Source organism: Lactuca saligna, chromosome 4 (genome assembly GCF_052625555.1).
Source record: "Lactuca saligna cultivar CGN05327 chromosome 4, ASM5262555v1, whole genome shotgun sequence".
Taxonomy (NCBI): domain Eukaryota; kingdom Viridiplantae; phylum Streptophyta; class Magnoliopsida; order Asterales; family Asteraceae; genus Lactuca; species Lactuca saligna.
In genome coordinates, this window is record NC_136420.1 from 32,547,226 (window position 1) to 32,562,514 (window position 15,289).

General features: G+C 34.5%; 2 protein-coding genes across 2 annotated transcripts; both read right to left on the reverse strand.

The window, feature by feature from the left end:
• Nucleotides 1-2,167: 2,167 nt before the first annotated feature.
• LOC145041522 (uncharacterized) lies at nucleotides 2,168-3,740 on the reverse strand. Its single transcript, XM_078989634.1, has one exon. The coding sequence runs from the start codon at nucleotides 3,737-3,739 to the stop codon at nucleotides 2,375-2,377; it is 1,365 nt and encodes a 454-aa protein (XP_078845760.1). The 5' UTR covers nucleotide 3,740; the 3' UTR covers nucleotides 2,168-2,374.
• Nucleotides 3,741-4,708: 968 nt separating this feature from the next.
• Nucleotides 4,709-10,945, reverse strand: ATM1 (myosin 1). Its single transcript, XM_078989635.1, has 22 exons — nucleotides 9,897-10,945; nucleotides 9,686-9,787; nucleotides 9,464-9,607; nucleotides 9,233-9,383; nucleotides 9,095-9,122; nucleotides 8,835-9,000; nucleotides 8,680-8,743; nucleotides 8,496-8,594; nucleotides 8,310-8,413; nucleotides 8,077-8,215; nucleotides 7,887-8,005; nucleotides 7,649-7,801; nucleotides 7,475-7,564; nucleotides 7,316-7,393; nucleotides 7,065-7,223; nucleotides 6,779-6,985; nucleotides 6,489-6,694; nucleotides 6,269-6,404; nucleotides 6,057-6,186; nucleotides 5,828-5,974; nucleotides 5,676-5,743; nucleotides 4,709-5,586 (listed from the first exon to the last, which is right to left on the reverse strand). The coding sequence occupies exons 1-22, from the start codon at nucleotides 10,206-10,208 to the stop codon at nucleotides 4,894-4,896; spliced, it is 3,495 nt and encodes a 1,164-aa protein (XP_078845761.1). The 5' UTR covers nucleotides 10,209-10,945; the 3' UTR covers nucleotides 4,709-4,893.
• Between the last annotated feature and the right edge of the window lie 4,344 nt (nucleotides 10,946-15,289).

Here is a 15,289-nt window from a genome sequence, read left to right on the forward strand (position 1 = left end):
GTCCATGCCATTCACAGATCTGGGCTTCTAGGACACGAATCACACGTAAAGTTTCCAACTTTACGTGTAGATATTCACCAATATGGATTTTAGGGTTCAAAATGCCTCAAAAGGGTAGATCTAGGGTGAACAAGCCACATGGGTCCATAAAGCTAACAGATCTGAGCTCCTGGAGCTCAATCTTGCCTAGATCTAGAGGCCAATCAACTTATTACGAAACATTATGCACATACTAGCTTGGGGAATGGCTCAAGAATGTCTTAAATGAAACCTTAAGCATAGAAACAGGGGGAAAATGGGGTATACCTCAATGAAACTGCTGAAAGAACATAATGATGCTTGGATGGCTTTCCTTCCTCTTGATCTATTTCCCCTTCTTGCCTCAAAGCCTTCAAGAACACACACAATAGCCTCAAACTCTCAAGGAACAAGCTTAGAACGAGGGTTGGGAGCTATGGGGGTGAATGGGGGCTGGCATGGGGCGGATATGAGGTTTAAATAGGGTGCAAACCCCTGAAACTTAGGGTTTCATCCAACAGCGGTGACTCGCCGAGTCCAGGATATGGACTCGCCGAGTCGCCAACTTAAACGTGTCCTGGGTCTCGTCCCTACTCAGCGAGTCGGACCTATGACTCGCCGAGTCCAAGGCTAAAAATGGAAAATACTCAAATAAGATTTACATACCAGGAACCAGGTGCTACACATGCATGATATAGAGAAGATACAAATAAAAAAGAAGAAAAAATTATTGTAGGATTTATTCTATGTGACCCTTGACTAAATCCTTATTTATGAATAAGACCTTAAACTTTGTTTTAATGCCACATTTTACTATAATCTCCACCTTGGCATTCAAACTAAGTATTAAAAACTAAACAAAAAATGAATAATATGAATTTTTTTTTAATGAACTCGAACAGACACCTTAAATACCCAAACAGTATCCAACCAAAACTTTTCGAGTCATCAAACCAAACACCTTGAAGTTTATCAACCTCACCTTGATTTCTACCACACCTCTCGCCACTCAAACACACCCCATACGACCCTATGTACTCGTGCTTTGGCAAATGCTACCCGGACCCACATGTGATCCACCATCTGATAAACCAAAAAAAAAAAACCCACGGATTGAGCCCTTGAGTATCCTTCAACATAACCAGTGGCGGATGTAATGTACATGGAGTGGGGTCCATGCACCCCACTTGGCTGTAATTCCCACCATATTTATATGTATATATAATTTTTTTTTCAAGTTAATAACCTTATGTATTTTAATATGCATCCAGTTAATTTCTAATTTCTGATTTTGATTTAAGTTGTTTTTATTTAGTTTTATGAGTTGTTGATGAAAAAGTCAATGTGTTAGATATTAAATAATGGAAAAACAACCAAAAAAATTATTAATTCTGTTAGTTTTGAAATGAAAAAAAGATGTTAAACCGTGTAATCAAATTTCGGATTTTGCATGGTTAAAGGAGAAATTTTTTAAGAGGCTACAAATAAAGATGTTACGAATTGTCTGGAAATTATAAAATGGACCCCAGTTTGCCACTGAACGTAGCCACCATGAAGAAACTTCGGACTATAGCTGAAAATTTTTCTTTGTAATCGACCCCAACAATTCGGCTAAACGCATAAGCCACGAATCGAACCAATGACCTGCCTACCTTTCCAAACATCGCCTTAACCCAGAGATCCCATATTGAGACAACCGCTTATGCGATCCCCTATTCTTGAACTACCACTGGATCTCTTTGACAACTTTTATCAAACATTTGGCGTGGTAACTTGAAACTCCATCTGTAAGACAAAATCCGCTAGAGGATCCCAAAAATCGATTGCACAAACTCATACAAAGACAAATCAATAAAAGAAACCTAAATGAACTTGCCTTTGTAACCCAATTGAAACTCAGATTTTTTTTCACAACAAAAAACGCACCCACTGTAGTGAAATTTGGAATCTGTGCTTTTGTCTTCTTTTCATTAATCTTGATCGAAACTTTCATGTGAACCACTTACCTTTTCCACCTTCCTCAATCGATCGCCACAAAAAAAAAAAAATAATAATAATAAATCTCCACACCACCAATCGGTCAAAAAGAAATCTCCTCCAACGCTTTGATACCACCTCTTGTGCCAATTTACGGAAGCATAAAAAAAAATAAACAAAGAATGATAAAAGATGAAATGTAAACTCATTTCTCCCATATTTACTACAACGACCCTGGACTAAATCCTTATTTATGAATAAGATCCTAAAACTTTATTTTAATGCCACATTTTACTACAGCACTAATTAACATTCCAATTGATTTTATTTTTCTAATAATAATAACTCGTCGTCACGATTCAAATCTCCACAATGAAAACTACTTGACAAGACCCAAACTGATGATTCCCCAAGAAGTATGTGGCCATGACCTCTCCTTTGCCTTACTCAACATAACCCTACCCCAAGAAACCCACCCTTCCCATGAGATCCTCTTGTCCCATGGACACCCCCATTCCAGCAATAGACTCAAACCCTTTTCAGCCTCTCTCTCCCCTTCCTCGAACCTCCCTCTGCTCATATAAAACTGGCTCAGCAACACATGAGGCTCACCTACAAATGGGTTCTTCTCGATACACTTCAACAACATCTCTTCACCCTTCTCCTTCTTCGACCCTTCGTCGTTAACAGCCTCCCAATACAAGTCTCTTGCCACTATCTGCTCACTTGGATCCAGAATCTTGGTGCATCTCTCGAAAACAGGTGGTATTACCAGATCTATATCTTCGTCTCTGTTATCAGCTACATTCCCATTAACATGCCCATCTGCTCTTCTCCTTTCCTCTGCAAACATCTCTTCTTCTCTTACCAACAAAGTATAAATAGCTGCCATTTTGGATATCAGGTTCATCCACAGTCCTGGCTTCCCATTTCCGGGCCATAAGGTGTAGAAATTGCTGTTACCAATGAACTCCAGCCGACCATCGGTGTTGTCGTACAATGCATCTTGATAACCGTAGTATTGGTCGCCGAAATCAGCTATGGTCATCAGAAGGAAAACGGCGACCACCCTTCGTGGAACAACCACTGGCTCCCCTGTTCTGATGTGCTTCACCTGGATTCCGGTGGCTGGAATGATCGTTTGCAGCTTCTTCCTCCACCCTTCTTCTCTGTTCCAACCACCGTTCTCCTTGACGTCTCTCAAAGACTGTTCAGAAGCATGGAGATGCTCCCGGAGCTCTGAATCAGTGTAACGAAACACTAGATCATCATGGATGAGTGGGTGGCGAGGTACAACGCAAAACAAGTGAATCAAACGCTCAGCGACGGGACCAACATGGTTCCGAACAGTTTCCCGGTCGGTGACGGGGTCGAAGATTGCAAGGTCATGATAGGAGTTGGAGTAAACGGAATGAAAAAGGCCAAAAAGACAAACGGAATCTGGTGCATTCCAGAGCTTGAGGATCCGGTAGACATGGTAGAGGTGATCAAGAAAGGTTCCTAGCCGGTGCCAGCACTCACCAGCGCCAGCGGAGCGTAAGATGGCCAAGAGGGCTGGCAGTTTGGTGTCCACTGACTCGGGTTTGTCACGGAGGAAAGGACGAGCTGACTCAATGAGATCTTGAAGATGCTGATCATCGTGGTAATCTAGAGAGACTGGAGTTGAAGAGGGCATGTTTGCGGTTGCTTGAGAAGATAAGAATGGAAAAGATATGCATATGATGATGGATGGAGAGCAGATCATGAGACCATATTTATATACATGTATATGCAGTACATAGCTTGTGTCAATTTGACAATTTGGTACGTGTCAAGGAGCCTTGGTTCGTAGGACACTTGGGTTGTCAAATCGCACCCCACTCGGATTTGGAGTTTTCATTTCTGATTTGTGTAGAATCATATCAAAGACGAGTAGACGACAAAGTGAAATTGTAATCAAAACTCAAGAGTTGGTCTGTTGGTGTACGTAAACTTTTTGCCTTTGGTACGATGTCTACTCCCTTTCTAGTTTCTAGACAATAATTGATGGTACCATGACGTAAAAGTTTTATGAGTGGTTATTTTCGTTCGCTGTATCTTTTTTTTTTTCGCTCTTTTTAAAGGACTCATAATCTCATATATGATAATAGTAGACCAAGAAAATGATAAAAATCAATGAATCTAATCCTCTTATTACACATTATGTATTTTTTTAAATGAGATTTAGATAATAAGGCGGATCATCGTTAATGTGTCTATAATTTATCAAGCAATACATAAAAAGTGGAGTTTGGCCATCAATTCCTTCTTCTTATGTTTCAAAACAGCATCAGAAGTCTCAAATATAAGCAATTCTTCCTGAAAGATGGGTTTTAGTAGGTAAAAATATGATGATACAATTTCAGTTAGGAATACTAAGTGTGTGCACTTACATATTCAACTTCAGTCTTTGAAGGTATATCCAACATTGCATATATTTCATCTGATATTTACCCTAATGATATCACACAAGCTACTTTTGAACCTTCAATCAATCATTTCAAAGCATGTATAAGAGTTTAAAGAAGCAGCTCTACCTTTTGAGAAATTATCAGCAACACAGATCTAATGAATGATCACTAACACTTGCTTTTTTTCAATAATATCTTTGTTTTTGCAAATTGTTGCATAACATGTCTGAGATAAACCTCAGTCTACATATCGAATCAATACCAAGAATGATCAACATAATTCATTCACTCAAGTCGGTCATTAGTCATTCCCACCCGCAATAAAGTCTGCATGCATGTTCGCAATCATCAAACTCCAAAACACAACACAACACAACAAAATTATATGATATATGAATAAAGCGAACAACAAACCACCCACCAATAATCATACAATCGAACCACAAAACCTCACTATACACACACAAACTCAGTTAACCCGTGAAGTACTATTAAGCCTCCCCCACCATTTCTTTTTCCCCTTATCACCATGTCCATCCCCATCTTCATGTCCAAGCTTATTCAAAATGACCTTTGTCTCCCTCAACCTCACACTATAATCCTTCTTCCATCCTTCAAACATTTGTTTCAGCCTCCTAAGTTCATGATCCGGGTTCAAATTGGCAGCATCCGTTTGACCTGATTTCACCTCAACCAAAAACTTAGCATCATCACCAAACACTTGACTCCTTTGTTCAAACTCTTCAGCCAATCTGCTTATCACACTCAAACCAGCACTCATTGGTCTCATATTGTCATGTCCATTATTTCTTCTAGCATTCCCATTTGCACTCCCATTTCCATCCCATGTGTCATCATTTGTTATATTGATGGAAGCATCAGAATTCCTTTCAGAAGTGGTGTTATTATCATCAAGTGAAAGGCTCTTTTTAGCTATTGAGAGGCTTGATTGTAATGAACGCATTTGTTTCTGCCATACTTCTTCCATTGATTTCATTTTGAGCTCGTATTCTGACCACCTGCTTTCGTATTGTTGCAGACGTTGGTGTAGAATATCGTTTTCTTCTTCTTTTTCTCTTAATCCGGCTTCTGCTTTGAGGATTCTTCTCTGTAATTCAGCAAGATATGATGACTTCACCACCACTTCATCTGACTCATTACCCTGTTTGCAACAATTCATCTCACTTGGTGAGTTGTCACATCATTTTATATTTTTATATTTTATTAAACAGAATCTCATCAAGTGTGTACCTTTCCAGAACCAAATTGAAGTAGTGCAATGTCCCCTGAGCATCTTCTAACCAACCACCCTCTTATAACTGAAAAAAATATATATGTTTTAATAACATATATCAACACCATAACTATAATTATAATATCATGATATAGAAAGAATAATATACCAGCTTGTAACACAACAGTAGCGCCATGAATGTCTTCAAATCTTTTTCTGGTTATTTTTGATTTAATCTGTTTCTGTATAACAACAGCCGCCCTATGTCTTTGCAGCAACACCACAAACTCCTTTCGGGTTTTTTCACCACGAACATCTGTATAAAAATATTCTTGTTAATTAAATGATATCTCCATATTTCTTCTACATAAAAATAAATAAATAAATACAAGGCATACACGACTGAAGAGTGAAAATCCCTCGTTTAAGTTCCTTCAAATATTGACGAGCTTTGTGACCTCTAAAGCAGCTTTGAACACGCAATATGCCATTAAGAGTTCGGTTCCTTGTATCCTCAAGCTTTCCAATCTGACATATAAATTTATATATAATATATAGCATCAGTTTTTGTATAATTAATAAGATTTAATAAATTAACAAATAATCAAACCTGTCCAGTTCTAAAGAACAACTTTGTGTAACCAATTTGATACATTTCAGGAAGAATATCAAACTGGTGAAGAATGGCAACAGATACACTTAGTGGATCTTGCAATGCAACATGCTCTAGCAAAAGAAACCCGTATCTAATAATAACAAAAAAAAAAAAGTAAGTAAATATTACTTTAAGTTAACTAGATAATGAAAAACTATTACAGAATAGTATATACCTTCTTGCAAATTTCTGATGTGTCATTCTTGTTGGGAATCCAGAGCGTGAAATCCTAACAACTTCCAAGACACCACAACATCTGAGCTGTTGCAACACAAGTCCTTGATGATAAATCCCAGGGGATTGTGAGTTGTTTGGTTTAATGCAACGTATGAAATGTGGTGTTGTGCTTTCTAATCGTTGCATTAATTGAAAAAGTTGTCCCTGAACAAGATCAAACACATCTAAATTAGTAGATATATTATACTATATAATAACTTGTTAAATTCCAAAAATAACCTTCAATACCTTAAACTTTGTGACAACACTAAGCTTTTGGGAATCTGCTCCACCTGATTTGTGTAAAGGTCCAAGAACAGGCTTTTCTGATAAAGAAAGCATATTTGAGGCGAATGCTTGCGGAAGCTCACATGTGCAAGAAGACAAAAGTTGAATGGAATCCAGATGTAATAGGTCACGGTTTTTTTCTAGAAATCCTGTTGTATCATACACAACCTGAAGAAATTTAAAAAAACAAATTTTGTTAACACCAATTACCATTTTGGTTTAAATAAAATAAAGATGGATTGTGTACCTCTCCTGCATAATGATGAACTGTGAATGCTTTGCCTCGTTCTCCTCTAAAACATGAATTGGATTTTAAATGTTGTTTTAGTTTGGCTGCAAATGTCATGTCTGTCCCATTTGGGAAAGTTGACTCTTCATCTAATAAAGTCAATAGACCCAATGGTTTCTGTAATAAAATACAAACAACATTTTATAAAATACGTATTCCATTAAAAAATAATGTATTCAAGTTTTAGATAATAATAATAGGCAAGGAACCTTTTCAAAAAGGTTGAGACAATCCTGATTGTCTTCAAATTCCACTTTTGCCCAATCAATCCCATCTTGAATGTATTCCTAAAATGTCGACATCAAATTTTAGTTCACGTTACAAAAACTTCAATCGTACCAAAAAAATAATAATAAAACACCAACTACCTCCTGTTCCAACTTGAATAAATGGCGATTGAAATGTTGTTGTAATCGCTCGTTTGCATAATTTATGCAAAACTGTTCAAAACTATTTACCTGAAAATACCCAAAAATACACGAGTTAAGTTAACCATAAAGTATTTGATATAAAAATTACACACGCTAAAAAAGTTTTTATACATCGAATGATTCGAATCCATATATATCAAGAATGCTGATAGATCTTCCAGTGCGACGCTTGCCTACAGCAAGTGATTTGTTGATTTGTTCCACCAACCAATCGAACAAACAAGAATATATTGATTTTGCCAAAGCATCCCGTGTGTCAATTGCCTGAAATAATGAAACAAAAATATATAAATCACAATCACAATATTGTTTTTTTTTTTTTTTTTATTTTGTTAAGTAAGATTGTTACCTGGGCTAGGGTTAGCTTTTGAACAATATTATCATTACCAACTTTCATTTTCCGTGTAGATAAAGCAAGCTTTAAATCATCAGCCTCACAACCAATTAATTTAGCCACATTCAACAGAGCTGCAATATAAAACTTATAAGATGAAAAGCATAAAATATAAAAATAAAAATTAACTATTTTTTAACTTTACCTTCATCAATCACAGGCTCCACATGGTTTTCATTATCAACAATTGAAAATGTCACATCTCCTAACCACAACACTGCTGCAAGCATGGAAAATGCATTTTCTTGATTCTCTTTGCTAACATGAACTGCATCCAGGGCTTCCTGAAAATATTTTATTAAAAAAAAATCTCTGGTTTATTTTAAAATGTAAATGATTTTAAAAAATGAAGTACAAGGTTTCATTCAAATACAGTACCACTACAATACGAAATTCTTCAGCATCATCAACCCCATGAATTGAATAGCAAGTGCTCTGCTGTAAGTATTTGTATTCATGAACACTCTTCAAGTTTAATTTCTCTGTAACAGAAAAATAAAAAGATAAGTGATTATAAATATTTTTTTAAAAGTATATGTAAAATTCATGAAAATTAATACATACCTCTAAGAGAAGGTGGAGCTCCAGCACAAAGCTGATAAAATGAATGATATGATCTTTCTCCCTCTGTGCATTGAACAACTCTTGACTTTTCAAGCAGAACTACAAAGATTGGGGATTCATAAGACACAAATGTGACAAAAAAAAAAATTCAATATTATAATACAAAAGAAATGTGACATCTTACATGTTTGGATCTTGGCACCCGATATTTTTCCAGTTTCACTGAAGTGAATTTCAATCAATTTTCCCTGAAATTCATTTGGGTTATGATTAGAATGATTCAAAAAGTAGTAAAATAGAACTTCGTTTTCCTAAATATATAAAGAAAAATCAACTTACAAAACGACTTGAATTGTTGTTTCTTGATGTTTTTGCATTACCAAAAGCCTCCAAAATTGGATTAGTTTTGAGTATCTCATATTCTATTCCACTTCCACCTCCAAGAGCAGCCAAATATTGCATTGCAATCTTTGCTGTTTCAGTTTTTCCAGCTCCACTTTCACCACTACACAAAAAGAAATTTAAAAATTGTATAAATGTAATATTATATTAATTGTATAAACACTTTTCTAATGTCCAATCAAGAGAGTTTAACTAACCTTATTACAATAGATTGGTTTACTTCATCTACAAAGCGGAAAACACCAAAAAGAAAAAACAAGAATTACTGATTGAAATTGAATTACAAAAAGTGACAAAAACTAATTTAAGTATAAAAGGAAGAAGGTTAAAGAAACCTCTAATCATTTCCCTGATAGCTGTGTCAGCAATGGCATATACATGAGGGCTGTCTCTGGATTTACTCTTATACCCTTCAATGTAATCACTCCCATACAATGGAATTTTCTTGAAAGGGTTGATGGCAACTAAAACTGGTCCTGCCTTCGACTATAATTAAAAGAAATAAACAAAACATGAATTAAATAATGCAAGCTTTCAATAATTGTAAATAATCGCTATATACTTACATAGATCATGTCTCTATCGTATCTGTATTGAAGATTATACAAGACTGATGGTTCGTTTAGATAACTTAGTTGCATGAGATCGTCTACACCATCAAGGATTTCTGGGTTTGCAGGTAATAGGCTGTCAGAATTCACCTTTAAAACCTAAATTAAGAAGTAAATTCAGAAGTTGTGATTAGTAGAAGCGACATGTAGAAGGAAGGGATCAATGAGGTAGCTTACTTTTCCTTCAGAAAATGAGATGAGTGACTCGTTCCCTGAAATAGATAGAATCTTGGCGAGCTCCCAATTCCCATCAGACGATTGATACCATGATTGAAGCTTCTGAATCACAGTGAAGAAATTAGCCAATTAGGTCATTTATCTGAGTGAATTCATCAAGCATTCAGACAAGAAACAAGTAAGGGAGTTGTGATTTGGAGTCCAAATTTACCTTCTTAGCAATATACGAGGCAGTATCGCCCCATTTGGTTTCACCCCATGAAGAAATAACAGATCCTTGAGGAGAACTCGACGGATTAACATCTTCATCGTCCATGGAAGGTCTATCATTCATGAAGAAAGTTGATCTGTGACCATATGGTGAATCATCATCAACAATCTGATCAGCGTTACCATTCTCGGGTATACTAACAGAGATCATACTGCTAGTACTGCTTGTAGACTTTTCGGCTGAACCCATAAACCTATAATCGACTGGCAACGATTTAATTGACTTGAAACGAGGAGCTCTATCGGTCGACATTATTAGCAGAAGCCGATCCTTGAATGCAAGTAACTAAAAATGGAAGTATAGAACAAGTTCAGTTCTTAGATAACTAAAAGGATCACAAAAAGGTGATAGCCCATCTGCCCGAAAAGTAATAATCATTAACACAAGGTCCTACTGGCTGACTTATTAATGGAGGGAGGGGACCCTAAATAATATTGCTATAGTGCTCTTCGTTCTTCCTTCTTGATCAATCTCCCGACAACTTCAGCATCAAATCGAAATCAACAACGAAAAGTTGCACAATAATACTCCACTTCAAAAGAAAAACATACCCTCTTACCAAACTTGTTGCAGATGTATAAGTAACCTAACCTGTCACGATCTAAACACAAATCCTGAAATTCACCCTTTAAACACAGATTGAACTCGATTTTCACCAACGTCACTTAAACCAGTCACAGATCTTCGAGCACCCAAGTAGTGAAACTGAATGTTACACAAGAAATTACCTCTTTCAACTTGCACAATTACTTCTTGAAACCCCCAAAAGATCCGTTGCCTTATCTCTACAGTACAGATCTCAATCCAACAACAACACTCAAGAAAACAACAACCCAATTTCCCCAAAGATGAATGGGAGAAGATGGAGAGCTTAAACCCTAGTACGTGAAAGAGGAAATGGTCCAAGGCACATGGAGAGAGACGATGGTTGCCGCTCTGCTTTTTCACTTTTTCATTCTTTAATCTCTCTCTCCAACACACATTCTTTCTCCATAAAATACTTATATATATAAGCTCTCCTTTCACCACACCAAAACTCACTAGCTACACATAACGTACAACTGTTTCAACACAACGTACATCCTCTTACTGAACCATCCTTCTGTACAATAAAACTTTTCTTCTGGATTAATTTTTCTTCTTCCAGAGCAAAATTCACTAACTCCTGAGAATCGTGCAATTTATAATGAGAAAAGTACAAGTAGTTTCAAAAAAGTTACTCTGTGATTGGATATTTATGGTGTGGAATAAAAGGTTCTAACCGGTGGGGACTTTACAACCTCCAAATGTTTTCGCCATTTTTGCGCACCAACCAAATTTGAAATTTTAATATTTGTGGTATGCGGGCGGTGGGAAGTCTTTTATTCGATTTATATTTTTTTTATTATTATTTTTAAGTTATTTATTGTGGATTTTATTTTAGGAAACTTTTAAAGGAGGCATGTGGCATCATTCAATGTAACATAATATTGTGGAGTACGATTTTTGTAACGTTCGTTGATGCCGTTTCATGATCATAAATTTTTGTAATTTAATACCACATATATTTTTGAGAGAATCTTGATTTTATTTTAGGAAAAGATAGTGACTTGAAATCCTAGTACATAAGAATAACGGATGCACTTCTATAATGTGCTATTATTAAAACTTTAGAATAAATCTCCTTAAAATAGATTGGATAGATAATTACTACAGTTCAGCATAAGTGTTCAAAAAAAAAAAAAAAAAAAAAATTAAACAATTGTGTGACAATGTTATTAAATTCTGTTAACGACCGGCATCTTAATGCTGATGATTTGTAATTTAATAGTACAATTTTTATTGGGACTTCAAATATTTAAAAAAAATGTAGTTTTATATTAAGTGATCCTGAATGTCCCACCATCAAAGTGGTCTAAAAATCATTTCGTATGAGACATTATAAAATATAGTTGATTCAGATTCAATTTTATTTAGTTTTAAAATAGGCTAGTCTCTAAAAAAATCTTAAATCTCTTTAAAAAAGGTTTACCAAGATTTTTTAATGACATTAATTGCAATTAAAAGAGTGTGTGGGAATTTTTTTACCATATTTTGTGTTTATATTTTTTCGTCTAAAAAGTACAAAATGTATTTATTTCTTTGTTTGTCTTAAAAATACATCATTTATCTTTTTTAAGTTCAAAATATTACTATTTTTGCCATTGGGTAATCACCCGTTAAAATGATCATTTGAATTTTGATTTACAAAACTTTTTTTTATTAATGAATACTTTTAACCGTAACATTTTAATTTTTTAGATTCTCAAATAATATATATATATATATATATATATATATATATATATATATATATATATACTAGCCGTTACCCGCGCACAGCAGCGGGGACAAATAGCTTCTTTCAACGATATTTTTTTAAAGAAAAATGTTATGTTCCAAAAGAAAGTTCATGTCGTGGGTGAGAGGAATGGCGGTAGTCGTGATAGTGGTTGGTTGAAGGCGGAAGGAGGCAGAACGGCTGTGGTGGTGGTGGTTATACTGTCTTGGTTACTGGTTAGGGTTCTTCGAGAGAGTGTGCGTATATTTCTTACTTTGAAGGGATTACGAAGATAAATATTATGAGATGGCTTGTTACCAATGTGAGAAAAAAGATCCTCTATAAATTGTTGACATTGACCGCTTCAAATGGATGAAGTGTTGAGATTGACGGGTTCAATTTGCAAATTAATTTTTCTATTAATTTGATATGAGATTTTTAGGGGATAAAGGATAAGGTTAAAGTTTTAATATTATTATATTATAAATTGGTTGTACTTCAAGCTTAATAGTTTGGACGTCTTAAAAAATAATATTATTATATTCAATCTATTTATAGAAATAGTTAGATTTCTTTTATAAGTAGTAAAGATATATATAGGATGGTTCAATTGATAAAAAAAAATGTTGAGAATGGGAGAATCATTCTCAGCCAATCATTTATTTTTGCCTCAAAAGTCTCCAACGTACCGGCGGAAATGGAAAATGAATGCACATGTGTTTTCCAACAAAACATATTTCCTTAAACTATGCTAATCATTACCTTAATATATACAAAAACATAGTTTTTTTTGTTTTTTTAAATTTTTAGAATCTATTTTTATCAAAAAATGATTTTAAATATACCAAAATTCATGATTCTTTATTCTCTACAAATAGACATCCATATTGATATAGTTTTAAGATAAAATAAAAAATATATATATTTTTTTTTATATTTTCAGCTATAGTTATTCATAAGTAAATAAAAATGCATCAGATTTTATTACAGTACATTCGTTATTCACTTATGAATACAAAGTATGATTTTTTTTTTTTTTTTTACAATGTAAGTATCATTCATATATGAATATAGCATATAATAAACATAGTATATTCATATTTTAATATTGAACGGTGTATTCACTTGTGAATATTAACATAGTATATTCACTTGTGAATATTAAATATTATATTCACTTGTGAATATTAAATGATATTCCATATGTGAATATTACATAGTATTACATGGTATATCACATGTGAATATTACATAGTATATTCATTTGTGAATATTAGATGATATATTCACTTATGAATATTACACAGTATATTCACATATGAATATTACAAGGTATATTCACTTGTGAATATATTCACTTATGAATATTTGAAGTTATTTTGACAAATATATATAATTTTTATATGTTATTCACATATGAATAACATACAGACTTGCATATTTGTTAATAATCATATATTGATTCGGATGAGAAAACATATTCATATGTGAATATAACGTGGTAATTTAGTTTATGCATTTCATCAAACAGTTGGAGTGCATACAAGTTAACTATCATAAAAATGTTAAAAACATCAAGTTATCAATTCCAAATCATCATATACTTCCGATTTCGACTTCAGATGCGATATCCTATGTCTGATCGATTTCACATTTTGATTTTGATTTCCGAAAATCTGATTGGGAACCTGTGAGTACCGATTATGCGTCCTTCAATGTCGACTGTAACTGCGAGTCTATAATTCCGATTCCAATTTCATGAACAATGAAGAAATTCCGGTTTAGTTGAAGAAATCTGGATGATTATTTAAGGTTGGAGGAAAATTTTTGATGATGAATGAATTGTTATCGAATTCTCTATAGTTACGTATTTGTGATTGAAAGTTATTAATATATTTACAAGTTTGTCACCGTGTCTTTTTTTCTTAGATTAAATGAGTGGCTGAGAATGATTCCCCCATTCTCAACATTTTTTATTTTCTCAATTGAACTCACCTATATATATATGTATATATATATATATATATATATATAGAGAGAGAGAGAGAAAAAAAAAAGTACATATAATTTGTGGTAGCATTATTTAGGTATATGTATGTGTACTGATAAGACAAATTTACAACGATGGAAGGAGTAGAAGTTGGTTGGGGTCCTTGGGTCAGCGGTACCGTCAAGGTAGGTGATTAGACTTTGCCCTAGTAACAAAATGATGAATCAAAACTAACCATGTCATAATACTTACAAGTTTGCTATCGAGATCATGGGACAAAACAAACCTTAACCCTCATCATCATCATAATTCATAATCGCCTTTACAATTTGCTGACATGCCTTTTTTGGGTCCCACATACCAACATTATTATAGATGTTCATGATCTTGGTTCTTTTTCTACATTGTGGGACCCTCAAAATCATGGGGTCAAAAAAGTCATTTCAAGTTTCCCTTCCGTAATTGCATGTTCGTATTTTTTTTTTCATAGTTCACACAGCTCTATTTCATTTCTAAAGGTTGATGTTGGTTTCGTAAGGATGATGAATCTAGAGAATTTTGAGGTAATTCTTCTTTAAAGTTTTTACTTGTGGATTCTGGTAACCTATTATAACATTTGCACATTAAATGATGAAATGAGCATGATTTTTTGAGGGAAAAAGCAAGGGGGCCAACCCAACGTACAATGGGCCCAGCTCAATATACCAATGGGTCCAACCCAGCATATCAAGGGGCCCAAACTAACATCCAAATGGCCACAACCCAACATACAAATGGGTCCAGCCCAACATACAAATGCAATAGTAAAAAAGACAGCTAGCATCCTACATAGTATAGTGAGAAGACTCGCATCGTCGACGCAGTCCATAGCTAACAACTCTTACAACCAACGAATGAGTGATAAACACCTCTTAATAAACCACACAAGGTAAACCTTATGTCTACATTCTAAAAATATAAATTTGTCCAAAAGTCAAACCAAGCCAAAAGTCGACAGTCAAAGTCAAAGTCAAGGTTAATAATTATTATCAACAAGCCTCCACG

Bases quoted from the DNA above. Each gene is read 5' to 3' on its own strand.
- LOC145041522 (XM_078989634.1), bottom strand. From the start codon at position 3,739: ATGATCTGCTCTCCATCCATCATCATATGCATATCTTTTCCATTCTTA.
- ATM1 (XM_078989635.1), bottom strand. From the start codon at position 10,208: ATGTCGACCGATAGAGCTCCTCGTTTCAAGTCAATTAAATCGTTGCCA. The intron at 7,394-7,474 runs GTAGTTGGTGTT...TCGACATTTTAG, and splicing joins TATTCAAGTTGGAACAGGAG to GAATACATTCAAGATGGGAT. The intron at 5,744-5,827 runs GTATATTATTCT...TATTTTTTTCAG, and splicing joins TACTGTTGTGTTACAAGCTG to TTATAAGAGGGTGGTTGGTT.